Genomic DNA, 19,382 nt, shown 5'->3' on the forward strand with positions numbered 1-19,382 from the left:
TTCGAATTTTTAAAACTTTAAAAGCATTTTCAAATATTTACATTACATAACATTTTCATATCAAAATCGTGAAATAGTGTTGTAATGACCTGGTTCATAATTTTACCTAATTTCCGTGGAATTAATGCAATGAATTAGCTCACTAAATTTAACATACTGATCAATTCACTTCCTTAACGAAAAAAACACGTCTAAAATAAATTTTTTTTCGGTCATTTTTTTTTTATCGTTTTTCAAATTGGCATTGTCAACAAGTTCTGAAAAAACTCCTTTATCGTTTCAATCTCTTTTGTCTACTGCTCGGGGATTATCAAACCTAAAACCTAGAATATAAAAAGGAGAAAAATAACGAGCTATGGTCAATATTTTTCAATTTCACGGCGGAATGTTAAATATAGATAAATTGCAAAGAAAAAAATGCATCCGAGAAGATTTCCTTCAGACTAGACTCGTTAGTGTTTTAAATTTATTTTTTAAACTTTCGAATTTTTAAAACTTTAAAAGCATTTTCAAATATTTACATTACATAACATTTTCATATCAAAATCGTGAAATAGTGTTGTAATGACCTGGTTCATAATTTTACCTAATTTCCGTGGAATTAATGCAATGAATTAGCTCACTAAATTTAACATACATTATTAATATCATAAAATAGTGCGATAGTATAGGAACAATTCAATAATTAAAGTGGTAGTTAAATACTACCTTATTAGTACTTTCATATACGTTATTTATATATAATATATATATTTATCTAACTTTAGGGACTAAAACAACAATGTCATTATGATCAACTTCAACCCGAACTCGGAAAGGCTTTAAAGTCATTTTAGTTTTTATTCCTAGTAAATGGTGGTTTGTTAACCAAGGACATCACATCTAGTTTTTATTCCTAAATTTATTTTAGTTTGAAATTATTTATTATAAACATAAACATACATATATATTTATTTTCCTTTTATACATGTATCCTTTCAATTCATATGGGACAATCGAAAAATAGAAAAATAAAATAAAATAAAATACATTTATGATTACTTTTACTAATAAAAATGTGAGGAAAAAGGCGAAAAGATTTTGGATATTTATAAAATCTTTGAAGTCAATTTACTTTTAATTTAGAAAAACAATATTTACCTTTTATTAAAGTTTTCAAAAAATAAAAAAGACTTGAAATACGCTCTATCTATTATCTTCTACTTTTTATCAAAGATTGTTAAAATCGTTTGAAAAATGTTTTTTTTTTTTTTTTTTTTAAGTTATCAAAAAAAATTTGAAAATTATCAACATTTTACAAAAAAAAAATATTCATAGAACTTTAGAAATATAAATTTCAATATGATTTTTGCAAATTAAAACCTAAAATAGAATAATAACACCATGGAAGGAGCCAAATTAAAGTACATGTTTGAGCGGAATACATACACAAAAGAAAACCTGATCTCGCTCATCTCTTCACTAAATAATAAGAAATTCTCTCTCGACTTCGCCCTCTCTAAATTCATAAAAATTTTCATTCAAGAGACTCCCACGGAGTCTTGGTCCTGTGTTTGAATCCTAACCACGAAGATACCAACCATTTCATTTATAACTTCGATACCAACCATTTCATTTATAACTTCGATACCAACCTTTCATTTATAACTTCTGCAACATGTTTACCTGAAAAACAATTTCTTTTTCTTATTTCCAAAATAAAGAAAAAGAAAACAATATCCCTCAAAGGTTCAAATGCAGCGCCAGACTATAACCAAAAAATTATATATATATCAATGCATTGTATATAAATTAAACAACATTTGCCTATATGCTAACACTTCTCTATAGACTCTGATTTTGGCATGTAAGAATAGTTGTTTCTTACGGGAAAGAATCAGTACAGAAATTCTTACATTTGTGCAACTCTTCTTGTCTGCCCGCTCCTTGAAAAGAACATTTGCTGAGAAATTCAAGCGTAGTGGCAGACGTTTTTAATATAATGCTGAGAAATTTACTAGAGGCTTCCTCTCATCTGTCATGCAAACGAAAATCTTGAGAAAAGAGAGCGAGCAGACCCTGAAGAATCACCAGCAGGGCTCGGAGGACCATCGGTCGAGCTGCGATACGCTTGTTGACATTTTTGCATCTGCATAAGCAAATCAACCCAAAATTATTCACCATAGTTGAGCATTTTTTTTTTTTTGTTTTTTTCTAGTATAAGTGGGGATGAGAATTTGAACCTCCACCTTGAAAGGTGTACGTGTCAATTATGGTTGGATTATGCTCACTTTGACACTACTAGACTAATAAACCGAACCGAGCATGTTGATAATTCGCAAACATAGCTCTATTCCTATTATTTAGTTGATCCTTACATAAGGCCTAACAATGGTTTTCCTTCTTTCCATGGGTTCTTTGGACTGCTCTATATGTTTGGCTACAATTAAGAAAGTAGAACACAATATCTACTACGGATTCACAGGATAGAGAAGAGTAGAGAGTGCATATACAACCTCTTCTGGGCTAAACTGGAGGAGCATGGCCACCACAGGTAGCAGAGCTTCTACTTCACCTAATTAAAAATAAGTTTGAGGATAAGGAAATGTTCTCAGGATATAAAATAAAGCACAGCCTAATATCAGTCAATCTTTAAACCCATAAATTGAAACGAGGACGTTAATTGAAAACGATTGGCTTTATCAAAGTAGGACCCTAAAAAAAACTTCTACTATACCGGTTTCAAGGAGCTTCAAGATGACATTCTTCAGATACGTCATGTCAACACCCTCCCTCTTCTGTGATCTTTCCATATCACGAAGCTCAGCCTTCAGCATTGCTTGCTGCACCCATGAGATAATGTTAAAATTTCACACCAAAAATGTTAGTAGTTGATCTACTATGGTATGACTTCACATATCAGGCCAAACATGGCTTTCTTAAATAAAAATAGATTAAGAACTTAAAAGGTTTTAACATCTTGGAAATTGGCTCCATTGGAACTTAATTTTACCTGTTGGCTATGCAAACGATTCTCACGTTCGAGCTCCTCAAGTTCTTCCTATAAATTGCAGAATTGTTAGACTCTGCATCTAGAACGTGAAATACATATCACAATCAGTGAATCATACTTGAAGAGCTAAAATATGCCGCTGTGATTGGGCTAGTTGTTCTTCTCTCTGAGCCTGCTGCCTTGCTAAAATCTGAATAAAAAATGAAAACGGGAAACTATCACAAATAGGTTCTAGATGTTTTAGATCAAGCTGCCAGCACATGAAAAACATCAAGAAGATTATTGTTTTTTATTATTATTATTTATTAAAAAATAATAATACATAAATAAAGGAGATAGACTTCAGAATAAGATGTTAACTTTCATCCCTAACATCGTTTTGAGATCCCACATGGGTTGGAGAGTGAAACGAAACATTCTTTATAAGGGTGTGGAAACCACTCCCTAATATACGCATTTTAAAAACCTTGAGGGAAAGCCCGAAAGGGAAAGCCTAAAGAGAATAATATCTGCTACCGGTGGGCTTGGGCCATTACAAATGGTGTCAGAGCCAGACACCGGGCAATGTACCAGCGAAGAGGTTGAGCCCTGTAGGGGAGTGGACATGAGGCAATGTGCCAGCAAGGATGTTGGGCCCCGAAGGGAGGATGGATTGTGAAATCCCACATCGACTAGAGAGAGGTACGAGTGCCAGCGAGGACACTGGGCCCCGAAGGAGGTAGATTGTAAAATCCCACATGGGTTGGAGAGGGGAACGAAACATTCTTTATAAGAGCGTGGAAACCTCTCCCTAGCAGACACGTTTTAAAAACCTTGAGGGGAAGCACAAAAGGAAAAGCCCACACCCTTATAAAGGGTGTTTTGTTCTCCTCCCCAACCAGTGTAGGACATCACAATAATTGTAACGACCCAAGCCCACCGCTAGGGAAAGCCAAAAAGGACAATATCTGCTAGCGGTAGGTCTAGGCTGTTACAATTATTGTTAACATGTCGTAGAAAAAGGTGACTAGATTTGATAATCAAACCATGCAAACTAATTTTTTTCTTATTCATGAGAATGGAGACTCGAATCTCTAATTTTTTAGAAACAACAAAAAAAGATATTAAAAACAACTATAAGTTGCAAGCAACACGTTTTTTATGAGAAAGAATGTTGTACATACCAGAATCTGTTGTTCTGCATTGGAGGCACTCAAATTTGACGAGTCCTGTTTTTGAGTGACTGATACCAGTAGAAGAAAAAGAACGTTAGGATGCCAATGGTCTGTTCTAGTCTATTGTCCAAGTTCATTCAGTTCTAATAGTATCAAATGCAAGCAGCAAATGAATAGGGAAACAAAAAAGTTTTCCTACCTGCAGTATTACCAATTTGATCTGCCTGAGACGATGATACAACAGATGGATCAGTAATGAGTACAGAAAACACTAGATGAAAGGGTTTTCAAGGAATTGTAACCAAAAGGAGTAGAAGTTAAACATACGGGAGGTTTTGATTCCAAAGATCGTCGAAGATTCTTGTTATCATCTAAAAGCCTAGAAATTTCTGTATCCTTTTCCTCGATCATTCTATCAGCAAGATCACGGAATGAATTATGCTCTTCCTACAGATTACACAACAAAGTAAAATCTTGAGGATAAATTATTTTAGCACAAGGCACAAAACAAGAGAAGAAAAAAAAAATTACACTTGCCTTCAATCTTTTGTACCCTTGTTTCAGCTCCTCAAATTCCTTTTCTACATCTTGCCTAGAGGATTCTTCAAACTGAGATTTCAGTGCTTCACATCTAACTGCTCATAAGATATTGTAGAAAATTATATTCTTTGCAACAACTTATCTATCGCTCTGTAAAGAAAAAACCAAGAATCACTATTTCATTCAAACTACAGATATTACTTCGCCATGATTCCTCCAAGTTTTGGAGGCTTTGTTCCCAAGCTTCCTTTTCTGAATGAAGGTGCAAATTAGCAGATTCAAGCCTCTTTTCTAGGCTCTTAATATTTTGCTCAGCGTCATTGAGGGCTGAATCTCTGTCAGAGGTGAAAATAAGAAGTTATCTTTAAAAAGAATACTGCCAATTACTCAATTCATAAAAGGGGAAATGATTTATAGAACTTCAGGAGGAAAATTCTTAAGGAAATAAAGAATGGAACCATTTGCAAACACAACTAACTAGCCACTTAGGCTACTAGACCTCATAGTGGTTAAGCAAAACATAAATCTAACGGCCATTAGATATCTAAATTAAATGTAATGACAAAACATGGCCATGATAAGAAAACATTGTTTGCCTGCCAAGGAAACTTTTTCACCTAAAACTACCATGGAATGTTCATGATTTTTTATGCAAAAAACGGACTTTTATTGAAAAACATATGAAAGAAATTGGATCACACTCCATAACATTCACACGTTCCATTTAACTAATCTATAATTCTAGGTTTTAACAAACAAATAAGATCCGAAGAGAATTATTATTCTATAACGACCTTATTTTTTTATCCTAAAATAAAGTTGCCACCACGTACATGATATGCCTGTAAAATGTACAAACCTTCGTTTAAAGTAGTTCATAAATGATGTCATAGACTTAAACGTTCGAAATAAAATCCTTAATACAAAACAATAGAAAATAAATAACGTGAAATTTAAATAAAATAAAGAAAAGAATAAACCAATGCCCTGATCTAACCTAAGGGTTACAAAATAGACATAAATGCAGCTGCCCTAACACTGGTTCCATGGTCTTAGTCACCACGCCGCCATCATCCATACAGGGGTGTCTTGCCTTTATTTGAAATGTAAGAGTAGCATATGGCTGGAGTATTTTAAGAAATACACCGCAAGTAACCTCACTATTGAGGTCGAAAAATGCAAATACATGCAAGAGGGTGGAACCTATCCTTTTAACATATCATAGCACGGCCTTAGGCTAAGCTGTCAAAGGATATGCTATGATATGTTAAAAGGATAGGTCCCACCATGTTGCATCTGTTTGTATTTCCCGACCCCAATAGTGGGGTTACTTACTGAGTATTTCTTAAAATACTCAAGTCATGTGCTACTCCTATATTTCAAGTAAAAGTAAGGCACTTGTACAGATGACGGCGGCGTCATGACGAAAGTTATGGAACCAGTGTTAGGGTAGCAGCATTTATGTCTACTTTATAGCCCTTTGGTTAGATCATAACATTGTTTTATTCTTTTTCTTTATTTTATTAATGTTATATTCTTTTTCTTTATTTTATTTAAATTTCAAAGTTATTTATTTTCCGATGTTTTGTTTTAAGGATGTTATTTTGAACATTTAAGTCCATGGTATTATTTATGAACTATTTTAAAAGAAGGTTTCTGCATTTTACAATCATGTCATGCATGTGGTAGCAACTTTATTTTTGTATAAAAAAATAGGGTCGTTACACTTGGTATCAGAGCATATCTCTCCCAATAAGATGTGGTTCGAGAGCGAACCAAGGCGAAAGTTAGTGAGCATGTGACACCCGAGTAAAGAAGGGATGCATGAATGAATCGATACCACATTCAAATGAGAGTGATTCTAAGGATATGATGACTAAGAAAGGCTTAAAGGAAATGAAAGTTACTACCTATACAAAACAAGTTACACCTTCCTTTTCGGTGGCACAATCATAAGGACTCCATGGTTAAGCTTGTTTTTACTTGGAACAATTCTATGTTGGGTGACCTTCTGGGAATTTACCTAGGATGCATGTGAGTGAGGACAGAACATGCTGGAATGACTTGTGTTGGTCTGTGGAGATAGTTTTCACTCTTAAGAAGCAAGAAGTAGGTAATGTGACTATGTCGTAGAGGATGCTGGAAAATGTCATAGAGGATGCTAGAAAATGTCGAGGTCATTAGGTGTCAAATCCAAATTTCAAATCCTGATCTGGGGCATTACTAATTATTATCTCCCTCCAGGTAAGTGGGTTTATTGCAAACACAATGAAGAGACGGCAGATGGCATTTTATACCATTCCGTGTTGTCTCATTAGTAATGACGGATGTCCAATACATCTTTTAAGTGCCATTTGTTCCCTCCGTTCAAGTTAAGAATTCCATGCATCAAGTCCTTGATATACACCCAAAAGCGAGGCCACAGTCCTTCAACTAAATTAGGACATCCATACGGGGAGTTATGGCTAGAAATAAATAGAGAATCTTCATCTAGGAGTATACGCACACTATGCCTATTATCCAGTATCAATTTGTTTACTTTCTCCAACTTTTAAACGAAAAAATCAATATAATTACTCTCTCCATTATAAGTGTCAATTGAAGATATTTTTCGTTATTGCTTTTGGTTAAGCTTGGTGGCTCCCATCTTCACATTATAAGGTATCAATTGGTTTGCCCCGCGATTGAGGCACGCAACTAACGTTATTAATTTCTGAAACATTTTTAAATGCTCCAAATATTCAAATCAACCTCCCAAGGTATAACTACTATTAAAGTTGCAGTTTAAATTTGTAATAACCCTCCCGAAGAAGATGGAAAATTAAAGGCACGAATCTCAAGTATAAGAATACCTTTCTCTGAGTTCTTTTTCATGATTTGCCAAAGCATTTTTTAGTTCTAGCTGAACCCGATCCTTTTCAGCATATGCCAACGTGATTTCCTTTTCAGCTTCCTATAATGCAAAGTTTGATAAGTGAAGCGAGCTCAGGAATCAACATGGATATTGACATCATGTGTTCACCTTAAGCGCTTCCTCGAGGGCTTTAATTTGGTCAGAGTCCACAGCAGCCTCTAGCTCTGCTTCCTTCTTCTGAAGAAGTGCATGAGCACGAACCTTGTATGAAGAAAATTCACTTTTAAGGCGATTCATCTGCAAGAATAAAGAAATGTCATCAAGCCAATTCTGATTTTAAGTAGGTGTTGAAGGGACGAAAAGATTACTTAAAAATTCATTTATGGAGGATAATATTTAAAAAAAAAAAAAAAAAAAAAAAAAAAAAAAAAAAAAAGAGAGAGAGAGAGAGAATTATTTCTATGGCAGCATCTGAAAACTTTGGTGAAGTCGTGGTTCCAGGTTTGTTAGATACCATGAATAGACACATTGCTGATAGATTGATGGACTGCCTCACATCAGATGAATTAACAGAAAGAAAAAAAAAGCCTACTTTAAGGGATGAAGCATTAGAAGATTATTCCAGTAAATATTGGAGAACAAGCATGAACGGTGAAATCTGAGCATGCAAAATGGTGGAAGAAGTTATTCCACAAAATTTGGAGAACAAGTAACGGCAGCATCCAATGTGGAGATGCTTATCAGCCACGTTAAAAGCATAATACAGAGCTCAAGACACCTAGTGGTTTCCTTCGGAGGATGGTGTTAATTTATCTTTTCTTATTTCTTTTCGGGCTAGCAACTTCTCCGTAAGATCTGAAATACTACATATGGGGGAGTCCATCCCATAAACAGAACCTAGGAAAGGCATCAAGAGAAAAAAAAAACCAATTTTTTTTGGGGACTTCAGCTTTCCAAATGTGCTTGAGTGGATGGGTGGTAGGAGCACCTAGTAGAAAATTATTTTGTAAATAGAGAAGTAACTAACAGCAAGCAACCCCGTCGAGATAAAATGATTAGCAACCATATCAATGTGGCAGCAGCGTCCCTATCTAAACTGTAGTTCAAGGAAGAGCTAACAATTAATCATTGAAGTAACGAAACCAAAAATAAGCATTTTAATACAAACCAATAGCATAGAATTTATAAATCATAAAGAGTATATAAATATAGTAATATAGGTACAATCTCAGATAATTTGAGGAACCTAGAAGTCTTCTTCTTGAGCAAGCTCAAACTTAGAATAGCAACAAAATTGCGAGCCTCAAACCTTACTGCCCTCTTCCATTATTTATAGCCGCTGTCCATCAACAATTCCTTCTAATATACTGACCCGTTATCTTCTATACCTATCCCTAAACCAAAATAATCGCCAGCCTCATCATCCAGTTCTGTAACACCATCTTCAACGACTCCAATTAAGTACCCCATTAGTCAAATCGTAGTACTAATCTACAAAATGTTACTTGGTACAGCTCCACTTCTCCCAGTTATAAATTATTGTCTTAAGGTTTTTCCCAATAAGAAAAATAATAAATATACAAGTAAATTGGAATAATTAAATGAAACACAGATTCTGGTGGTTGTTAATACCTCCTCTTTGACAGTCAGTAGTTCAGCATCTCTTGCACTCAACATCCGGGTTTTTGCAGAAACTTCCAATTCCAGCTGACCTGTCCAAAAACAACGCAATATTGGTCTGTTTCTTTGCTATATTAGAACCGTCAACAAAAGTAAAAAAAAAAAAAAAAAAAAAAAAAAGAATTCTTCTTATACTCCTCATTTTAGCAGCTTCAATTTCAGCACGTATGCAATTGCTCTCAGCAATCTCTAACTTCATTTTAAGTGCCTCCGAAGCAGCTTGCCATGTCCCCTTTTCTTTCTCCTGCAGCATTATACAACTATGATCCCATGATTACAAACCTGAATCTTGACACAATTGTAAGAGTTTAACCAAAGAGCCTACATTTTCATTTCTGAGGTGAGCAAGCTCTCCTTTTACAGTTTCCACAGTAGCTCTAAGTCTGGCTGCCTCACCACTTGATGCTGCGTCCATCTCTGCAATCTTTGATTCTTTCTCTGCAACTAATTCCTGGAAAATGTGTTCTTAAAATCTTCATTAACAGGCATATATATATAGATAGAAATATATTAAGATAACTATTACAAACTCAGTTGTAAAAGTTTATAATACTATAAAGAAAAGGAGAATTATATTGCAACCAGAAATCAACTCTTCTCCTCTTACATTGAAAGCATACTTGATAATAACTGTAATTGTGACAACAAAACTTTATGTCTAATCTATTAATTGAAAGTACAGTTATCACATGGAATAATAAATTTTTTTTTTTTTTTAAACTTCTACTCTCACCTTAAAAGCATACTATAAAATCACAATCTTTATGAAAACACCACAGCATAATACTCGGATCTTTACAGATAAGCACCATATACTCATGGAATTTACTATCTTTTAGCACTTCTCTGGAGTAAACTATCCCCACCTTTTTGTAATTATAGCATTACTTACCTCAATGCTCATTGTTAAAAGAAATTATTACTACAAATCGTTAGGATCTTTTATTCTTTTGTAATCATTTCACCTTACCAATGGAATGCTGTAATCAATTCACCATATCAATAAAATGTTCATTTTTCAAATAAGAAAAACACCACAGCACTCCAAAAGCCTTCAAAACTTGTACCAGTAAAATGAGCTAAACAAAAAGCCTCCAAAAGCCTCTTTGGAGTCCTCTGTCAAAGGATTCAACTCAAGACATCTTCTACCGAAACAAATAAGAAAGATGGACCTATGTCATAGACCTCTATAAAATTAGAATCTTCTTACCATTTACAGAAAGGCAATTATAAATCCACTAAATCCATGTGGGCACCACAACCCTTATTTTTTAACACCATCACAATAATATCCCGAAATAAAAAATCTCAATCCATTTATCACAAGCCTCCTTCTCCAGGCCCAATTTAAGAAATCAATCTGCCCTTCTCTTCCTCCTCCAATCATCCGCTACTTAGCAATCAAAATGGAATCTAAAGACTATTGCATATTTGGCATTAACTAACTGGAGTGTGGTGCCTGAAATATAGACTACAATTTGAATTAACTCATACCTGTAGGGAAGAAATAGTTTCTGTAGCTTTATTTCTATCAGATAAAGCATCAGAAAGTTGCATTTGGAAGCTCTCCAAGCTCTGGATGAAAACAAAAAACACAGATGATGATCGGAAGGAAAATAGGAGGTAGAGAAAACATGAATGACAAACATGCCTCACCTTCTGATGTTTTGCAGAAAGGTCTGCTAGTGAAGCTTGCCTTTTCTCCTCAGCAGCTTGAAGCATATTCTTCATGTCTTCCAACATCTGAAGCACGCAGAGGGAAACACACCATTGTCAAAATAGACATTTCAAAAGCCCTCCAATTATATCGAAGTAAAGGTAGCAATGACATTTTGGTATTTGATGAATTCATAAACAAGAAGATGAAGTAGAATAATAATAAAGAAAAAACAGTAATTATGAATTTTCAATAAAATACTTAGCATCTTCTTTTTCATAGGATGCATATGTCTTCTAACCAGCCTTTCATTTATTATGATTTCACTTTTAAATTATGAGCTAAAGTACTATTAAAACTTAATGTCCGTTAGATAACTTCAAAAGATGTGAATTTACTAACTAGTTGGGACAGTTTTGATGGCGTTCCAAGAAAAAGGCACATAGTCTCGGAGATGTGTCCTTTTTGCAATGTGTTGAGCCATTTACTTAGAAAGGAATGAGCATATATGGTAGAACATATTTGATGATGAGGAAATGCTTGGGATGAAGTTTCATTATTTCCTTTTCTGCATTCAGATAAGGTGAATCGAAAAATATTTAGATTTTAGCATAACCATTGCCTCTAAATCTATTGTTACAATTGCTCAATGCAAAGTTATTTTAATCTAAATTTTACATCGGACAATCTAACTCATGAATGAATCTCAATGACAATGATAATAAAAATGTGGTTCATACCTGGTTTTTGAAAATTCAATTTATTTTTCCACACAACATCAAAAATGGTTATCTGATTCTCAAACATCTTATTCCGAGGCATCTAAATCAAAACCTCCAACCAAACAATCCCTAAGGGGTTTCATTTACCCCTGGGCATAAAATTAGTATACCATTGACCACCATTCAGTTCTTATGAGAAATTGGTACATACAATAAAGATATGGTCAAGTCTTAAAAGGATTTAGTATCTTTCTTATACAGCAGAAGTGATGTCAGAAAGCTTCTCAATATAAAGCAGAATCTAATACCTGGTCCTTCTCCGCAAGGGACTGCTGCAATGCCTCAATTGCACTTTCTTTAGGCTGCAATGAGTGTCGCAATTCTTGTATGTTGTCTCGAAGCCTGTTCATGAGTGATGTTGTCCCACACATGGAAAAGAATTACAAAGCATAATACATTTAACTTCCAAAAATTATTGGACTAATAAAATTGGCTCAACAGATAAAGTCAGTGACACCTGGAAACGTTCCGCCCACACTCACTTTATGACTATATCATACTAAATTTAGAAGTAAATTCTAATTTTCTGCCAATATGTATTTGAAGGATCTGAGCATGTTTTCACAATTGAACTCCAAATAGATTATTCATATAGAGACAACAGTCGGGAATCTGACTGAAAGATAGATGGAAAGCATAATAGAAACATGAATAATTAAAAAATCATATAGTATCTCATGAAACTAGAGCAACTAGCAAAATAATTGGAATAAAGAATCAAAATTTCCCACCCTTCATCATGCAAACAGACACTCGGCCATGAACGGAGAAAGATACTATTTAACATGGTAGTTTCTAAATTCAATCCACGAAGAAAGAAAATTTGTTGAGATTTTACTTATTGTTTGCACTCCTTAATTGTTGTCTCTCTGCATCTATTGCTTTCAATGCTTCATTGGCTTGTTGCCGAGTGCGTTCTATTTCTTGTTGAAGTGCAGTCTGCTGGGATGTTGCCCGCTCTGCTCTTTCATTAACATCACGAAATCGAGCCTCAAGTTCATCTTTTTCCTGCAATGTTTAATCAAACCATCAAAACAAACAAGGTGAGCTATCGCAAAGTGTACACACATGTATGCCATATAAATACACCTTCCTTTCCCCTCCAACCAAGAGAAGAAGGAAGAAGATAGGATGCCACATAACTAAGAAACATTTGCAAGAACCCTTTCCTTTACACTCAAAAGTTATTGTTTACTATTGACACATAACAGCAACATAACGACGTTATTCTTCAGTCTGAAAAAAAGAACATGAGACACATGTAATGACCTCTTACGACAAAGTTGTAAGATAAATTAAGAATACAACACTTCAGCTTAAACAAATTCTTTGGCCAAAATTATTGTTTTCCTTGCTATATCTCGGTGTAAATGCACTAGTTTTTATAGATCATGTTCTCTCACCTCTCTTTTGACCAATTGGAGAAATCTTTTGTAAGACTTTTGGTTTGGGCATCACCCTTCTTTGGTAAATTACACACATCAATGAAATTGTCTTATAATCAAAAAAAATAATAACAATAAATGAATAAATAAATCTTTGGCCTGACATAAAGCAACAGTTTCCACCAAAACAGATATAATAAATTGATTTGTTCAAGAAGAAAATTATAGAATATAGATCATGATTTCTACTCACAAAAAGAAATTCCACATTCTAACACAAATCCACTAGATCTTTAATATCCTTTGTTCTCGTTACACTATTCTTCCCATTTGGTTTGGAAAACAATATTTTGATGAAGAGTCCATCCAATTTGAGGATTTGATCACATCATTGATGATTGATGTGAAAGATCCTGTGTCATGGAGAGTTTTTTGGTTTGGAAAACAATATGAATAGCAGATACAACAGGGTACAATTTAATAAGCACAAGGAGTACAGCAAACACCTTTTGGATATCTTGAATACGCTGTTTAGCTCGTTTGTGTAGCCTGCTAAATTTTGAGTCCAGGTCAGAATATTTCTCATCACGTTCTTTTATTTCTTGCTCCAACTTCTGTTGAGCTACATAAAGAAAAATTTCTCTGTAATAAAATTAACGCAAAAAAAAAAAAAAAAAAAAAAAAAGTTTTCCTTTTCGAAAACTATAAAACAAAACATGCAATTACGATTTACAACCTTCCATTTGACCCTTTTTTTCCTTCCAAACAGTAACAATTCTCGAAAATTGAACTGATTCTCGAAATAGATAAAGCCTTCTACTTACGAGGTTTCAAAAGCAAAAATGACTGAGCAGATTAAGTGTGGTCAAAGTACAAATTTTTTTGAACTCCTCATCACTTCTATAAACAAACCAAACCCTTCTAATCATAAGTTCATAACAAAAGATGTAGATCACGGAAGACCAAAAAGATCTGACCTTCGATGAGCTTGGCAGAAAGTTCATTAACTTTTGCATCTGCTTCTGAGTGGGCTTCTTGGAGATGCTGCAGAGCTTGCTCAGCTGCACCTCGTGTCTGCTTTTCCTCCGAAAGTTCTTTACTCAAAGACTCAATTCTTTGTTGAAGTTCTTTCAAAGCAACGCTTTCTCCATCTCTCGAACCAATTTCTTCTTCTCGTTCCGGTACATTCTCAACATTTTGCAGATTTTTCATGCTTTCCAACTGAGACTTTAAGTATTCATTTTGAAATTTCATGTCGATAACCAATTGAACAAGCTCGTCATGATCATCGGAGCATTTGTCGCCATCAGCAAATCTATCTTCCACTACAACACGGCCATTTCCCTCATGGTTCACTCCGGATTTCAGCTCCTCAGGCATTGTCCCCTCTTCCACTCGACTTTCCGGAGTTTCATTAACATCACCTTCCTCCGAAGACATTGTTCCACTACTTAATTTCAGCGGTGAGACCACATCAGAAACAACTCCGTAAGACCTGAATCGAAGGTGAATTAATTGAATTGAAACGCTTTGCACAATTATTCACTCTAGCAGTTTCGTGTTTTCGTATCTGAATCACTGAAATCTTGAACGAAATTCAGATCCTACCTCGTTGCCACACTCGGAAGGCTTCCAAAAGACAACGTCAGACAGAGATCTTTGAATCACAGCGCGTAAATGGAGAATCAACGACCTCGAATCAATAAAGAACGAAAGAAATGACAGCCAAAGATCTACCACAAACGAGACAGGAAGAGAATATTGAGATCGGCGGCAACGATATTGCTATCGAAGAATCTGAGAAGTTAGTAGAAAAAGAATCAGTTGTTCGCCACTATTGAAGAATCGGAAACGACCGACGGGCGTCAGCGGAATTCTATGGGGATCATGCCTCTTGCAGTGAACTTCCCTCCATCTATATTTATACTCACGTGCATTTCACGTGATCATTTTCCAAGCTTTTTCAATTTCACGTTTAATTTCCCCATTTTTTCATAAATCAAATTGAGAAGCTGTAAAAATCCAAATAAATTAAATCCTTATTACTAATTAGTAATTATTTTAAAGAAATTAAATTTTTTAAAAAAAATCACAATTTCTAGGGGAATTTACATGTATACCCTTTTTAAAAATCCTTCCCGATCAATTTAATTCTGTCATTTTCTATAATCCAAAGCTCCCATTGGGCTAAGGCCCAATTCCCCAGCCCACTTACATTAAGCCCAACCACTACCCAAGCCCATATTTGTCCAGCATGGGCTCTCATAGTTTTGTTTTGGGCTTCCCAGAAGGCCTCATTACTAATGGAGAGAGTATTCTTTGATTATAAACGTATGATTATTCCCTAAATTAGCGGATGTGGGACTTTTATCATCCAACACATCCCACTCAGCTTCCCCTTCAACGTCGTTGAGTCAGACCGTTTGCGTTTGTATATGACCACGGCTGCGAGCACGAGAGCCAACACCGTGGTTAATAGAGTTAAGCAAGCCACACAGCAACGAGAGACAATATGTTAGTGAAAGCTTTTAAAAATCGATCATAAGTTTTTTTCAACTGACGATGACTAGTTGAAGAGACAACCGGATATATGAAACTAAAATTAGCAAATTTTATTAAAAATGTAAAAGAGAGTTCTTCAGTTAAATTGATTAGAAATTTAAAACGACATTCCGGTAATCATAAATTGTCATGCCCTTTGGGTCTACGAACTTCTAAGTATGCACTACCCGTTCATTTATATTGTATTGTTGGTGTTCAATGCCTTTGCCTTTTCCCTCACAATAAACTTTTGCACCTTCCCAACTGAATTCATCGGCAAATCACCAAATACAACTCTTTCGGGTATCATAAACTCGGGCAAATGCGCTCTACAAAACTCGACAATCTCTTCGGCGCTCGCTCTACTCCCATTCTTCAACTTGACAAACCCACACAACCTCTCCCCGACCACTGCCGCCTCCGCAACGCTCGGGTGGCTCATCAACACTGCCTCGATCTCCACCGTGCTCAACGCTACCTCCCCATTTGCCCTCACTACAATATCCTTGGCTCTATCCTTCATCTCAATTCTACCGCTCTTGTGTCTAACCCCAACATCGCCAGTCCTGTACCAATCCCCACTGAAGGCCTCACGAGTTGCTTTCAAATTCTTATAATAACCCGACATCAAAGTGTTGCCTCTCAACATTACCTCTCCCAAGGTTTCACCATCTCCCGAAACACTCTCCATTGACAATGGATCTTTCACGTCAATCTCCAATGATGTGATCAAATCCTCAAATTGGACGGTCTCTTCATCAAAATTTGGCTTCCATGGCCTGATCATAGCCGGCCCCATGGCTTCCGTCATGCCATAACCATAGCTTATATTAAAACCCAATTCAGTGACTTTGGTCAGGATTTCATTGATTGGTAACGCACCAGCCACTATGAGATCGACACGTCGCGAAAGCCATGGCTTAAAATTATTGAACGACGATGATTCATAGATCATATTCAAAAGGGTGGATGGTCCACACAAAAGAGTGACTTTATGAAGTTCGATATTAGTGAATATGGCATCAGCTGTAACATTCCTAAGACAAATATTGCAGCCTCCTAGAGCCGCCATGGCCCAAATGAAACACCAACCGTTGCACCGAAACATATCCACCGTCCATAGAAACACCGGTGAGGAAGTGTTCTTGCAAATTCCGCTACGAAAAATGGTTGCTAGGGAGTTGAGATACGCGGCTCTATGGCTATAAACAACGCCCTTATGGAGCCCAGTCGAGCCAGAGGTGCAATTGATGGAAATAGCGTCTAGTTCAGCGTTCGTCCTCGGCGTGAAATCGTCGAATCTCATCCCGAGAACTCTATTGTAGTCGAGGAATTCCGACGGCGGGGTGTCGGGATGGGCGGGGATGAGGACGAGAGCGGGGAATTGGACAGAGTTTCCATAAGTTTGGGAGAGGGATTTGAGGACCGTGGGAAGAAAGTCAGAGTCTAAAAAGATAAGCTTTGGGTGAAGTTGTTGGAGGAGCAAGGACAATGTGGGTGCGTCTAGTTTCGTGTTCAGTGGAGAAATAATGGCTCCAGCCATTGGAACGGCGAAGTGAAGCTCGTAGAGCTCTGGGACATTGGGCGCCATTGCTGCAACCTGCACACGCGCCCACTCGCTCATCCAAATTATCAAATAATTTAATTACACGTGTTCATTTCACAAAAACTATTGCAACCAAATGTTTTTTATTTTTTAATTTTTTTTTTTAAAAAAAGACTATTAATTGACTTTAGTTAGTCAACGCTTTCATAATTTTTTTTATAAAATCCACTTGATATTAATATAATTTTTATGAATAAATCAAATTAAGTCAACGTTTTCAATTCGTTTTATTTTGCAATTCAAACAAAAAAAACGCTCAATATTTTAAACTTTTTTAATTAATTTCCAATAATAACATTTTAAATTTATAATATTGACATTTTCTTATATTATCTAAAAAAAAATATTTTTTTTTTAATTTAGACGAAATTATTTAAAATTTTAAAATAGAGTTTCAAGGATATCATAAATAAAAATTAATTGAAAGATGATAAATAAAATTATATAAATTGTAAAAATAAATAATTAAAATGGAAACAGAGAAAAAAAAAAAAAAAAAAAAAAAAAAGAAGAGAGAGAGAGAGAGAGTACCACGTCACCGGGAGAGATGTGGAAGTGATGAACCAAAGCGGAAGCAAGGTGGAGACAGCGGCCATAAGTCTCCGACCAAGTGAACACTCGAGCGCCGTAAATGAGGGAGGGGCGGCCGCCGTAGACGGCGGCGGCTTTCTTGAAAAAGGTGAGCGGCGACAGGGGGACAAAATTTGCAGGAAAGGGCGAAAAGGGGTCCATTAAAAGCAGAGGAGACGAGAGGAAGAAGAAGAAGATGAATGAATGAATGTGGAGAGGGAGAAGGGTTAATTTATAATGTTTGTTTGGAAGATTAAGGATTGTGAGTCATCCGCCATTAAAGAAGAGGAAGGAAGGAATTGAAAATGGGAAGTTGGATGATGATGGAAGACATTATCATTTCCTCAACTTGTGTTTTTATACAAAACTTGTTGTCCAATTCTATTTAATCACATTTCTTTTTTTCCTCTTTTGTTTCTTACCATTCTCATTTTTGTTCTTATTTTATATCTACTTTCCTCATTTATTACGCAAATTGACGTTCACGTTCGTGAGTGCCCTTCGAGGTTCGGTCCGACCCTCATTTTTCACTTTGTTCCTGATTTTCTCAGGGTCTATAGCAAGGACTCGTTGCACGATTTCTCTGTTTAGTCCTTCGAAGTTCGGTCCGACCCTGATTTTCACTCCCTCTCTGATTTTCTTAGAGTCTTTAGCAAGGACTCGTTGCACGATTTCCCTGTTTAGTCCTTCGAGATTCGGTCCGACCTTGATTCTCACTCTCTCTCTCTCTCTCTCATTTTCTTAGAGTCTGTAGCAAGGACTCGTTGCACAATTTCTCCATTTAATCCTTCGAGGTTCAGTCTGACCCCGAGTCTCACTCCCTCTTTGATTTTCTCACGGCTTATAGCAAATATTCTTTGCACAATTTCTTTGCTTAGTTTAGATCTAATGAATCATGTCTTGACCGATGGACTTGTTTAATCCACACAACGTGTCTCTCGGTTTAAAAAATTACTCCATATGATGCTTGAGCTTATTTACGTGTTAATTGACTTAAAAAAAAAAAAAAAAAAAAATTGGATTCTTTTTTTTCAATTTAAATTAGAATGAGATTAGAACCTCAAATTTTTTAATTCGTTGATACACAATTCATACGAATTGAGGTATGTTTACTAGCTCGATGACTTGGTAAACTATATTAATTTTAGATTATCATGACCAATAAATGTGAGCGGGTATTCTCTTTCCTCTATCATTCTTCTCCTCTCCTTTTCGAGAAAAATATAGTTTAAAATTTCTATCAATTTCTTAGAAATTTACGTAGAAATTTCTTAATATTTCATATTTAAACACGTAAGACCATAACTATGTTTTCCATAGAAGAAATTTTTTTAAACGATTTCGAAGTTTAAGTTATAAATGAGGTTCATTTTAAGAGCTATATTTCCGTATTAGAGATGAGCATGAGACGTTCGTGGTAAACTCTGAATATGTGGAAATTTAGAGTGTTATAAATAGAAAAATATTCCAAGATATTTTTTCTTTAATTTTGGTTTTTAATAATAATAATAATAATAATTTGGAAATTAAAATTAAAAGTCAAAAAGTCAAAGACTTTGGACCCTTTTTCATTATATTAATTTGAGTGTAAATCTTGTCACTCACACTAATGTGGATATAC

The 19,382-nt window shown here is 35.4% G+C and overlaps 2 protein-coding genes across 6 annotated transcripts; both read right to left on the reverse strand.

Annotated features, from left to right (window-relative positions):
- Positions 1 to 1,425: 1,425 nt before the first annotated feature.
- Positions 1,426 to 14,947, reverse strand: LOC111809996 (protein GRIP). 5 transcript variants are annotated; one of them, XR_015411677.1, is made up of 22 exons: positions 14,022 to 14,946; positions 13,551 to 13,666; positions 12,498 to 12,667; positions 11,908 to 12,001; positions 10,877 to 10,963; positions 10,715 to 10,795; positions 9,546 to 9,671; positions 9,356 to 9,464; positions 9,173 to 9,252; positions 7,709 to 7,837; positions 7,539 to 7,639; positions 4,888 to 5,021; positions 4,684 to 4,781; positions 4,474 to 4,593; positions 4,346 to 4,370; positions 4,156 to 4,214; positions 3,111 to 3,182; positions 2,993 to 3,040; positions 2,717 to 2,822; positions 2,496 to 2,554; positions 1,896 to 2,128; positions 1,426 to 1,665 (listed from the first exon to the last, which is right to left on the reverse strand). XR_015411677.1 is itself a non-coding variant. In XM_087117387.1 (22 exons), the coding sequence occupies exons 2-22, from the start codon at positions 14,482 to 14,484 to the stop codon at positions 2,018 to 2,020; spliced, it is 2,388 nt and encodes a 795-aa protein (XP_086973513.1). In that variant the 5' UTR covers positions 14,485 to 14,539; positions 14,653 to 14,946; the 3' UTR covers positions 1,751 to 2,017. The 5 variants fall into 5 exon arrangements, 4 of the variants coding, with proteins under 4 accessions (XP_086973513.1, XP_086973514.1, XP_023552291.2 ...); XM_087117387.1 differs by lacking the exon at positions 1,426 to 1,665 and having other exon boundaries at positions 1,751 to 2,128; positions 14,022 to 14,539; positions 14,653 to 14,946; XM_087117388.1 differs by lacking the exon at positions 1,426 to 1,665 and having other exon boundaries at positions 1,751 to 2,128; positions 4,474 to 4,589; positions 4,680 to 4,781; positions 14,022 to 14,947.
- A 688-nt stretch (positions 14,948 to 15,635) lies between these two features.
- LOC111810323 (putative CoA ligase CCL13) lies at positions 15,636 to 18,096 on the reverse strand. Its single transcript, XM_023697023.2, has 2 exons — positions 17,723 to 18,096; positions 15,636 to 17,185 (listed from the first exon to the last, which is right to left on the reverse strand). The coding sequence occupies exons 1-2, from the start codon at positions 17,921 to 17,923 to the stop codon at positions 15,782 to 15,784; spliced, it is 1,605 nt and encodes a 534-aa protein (XP_023552791.2). The 5' UTR covers positions 17,924 to 18,096; the 3' UTR covers positions 15,636 to 15,781.
- Between the last annotated feature and the right edge of the window lie 1,286 nt (positions 18,097 to 19,382).

Source organism: Cucurbita pepo, chromosome 14, assembly GCF_057944985.1.
Source record: "Cucurbita pepo subsp. pepo isolate OVF chromosome 14, ASM5794498v1, whole genome shotgun sequence".
Classification (NCBI taxonomy): domain Eukaryota; kingdom Viridiplantae; phylum Streptophyta; class Magnoliopsida; order Cucurbitales; family Cucurbitaceae; genus Cucurbita; species Cucurbita pepo.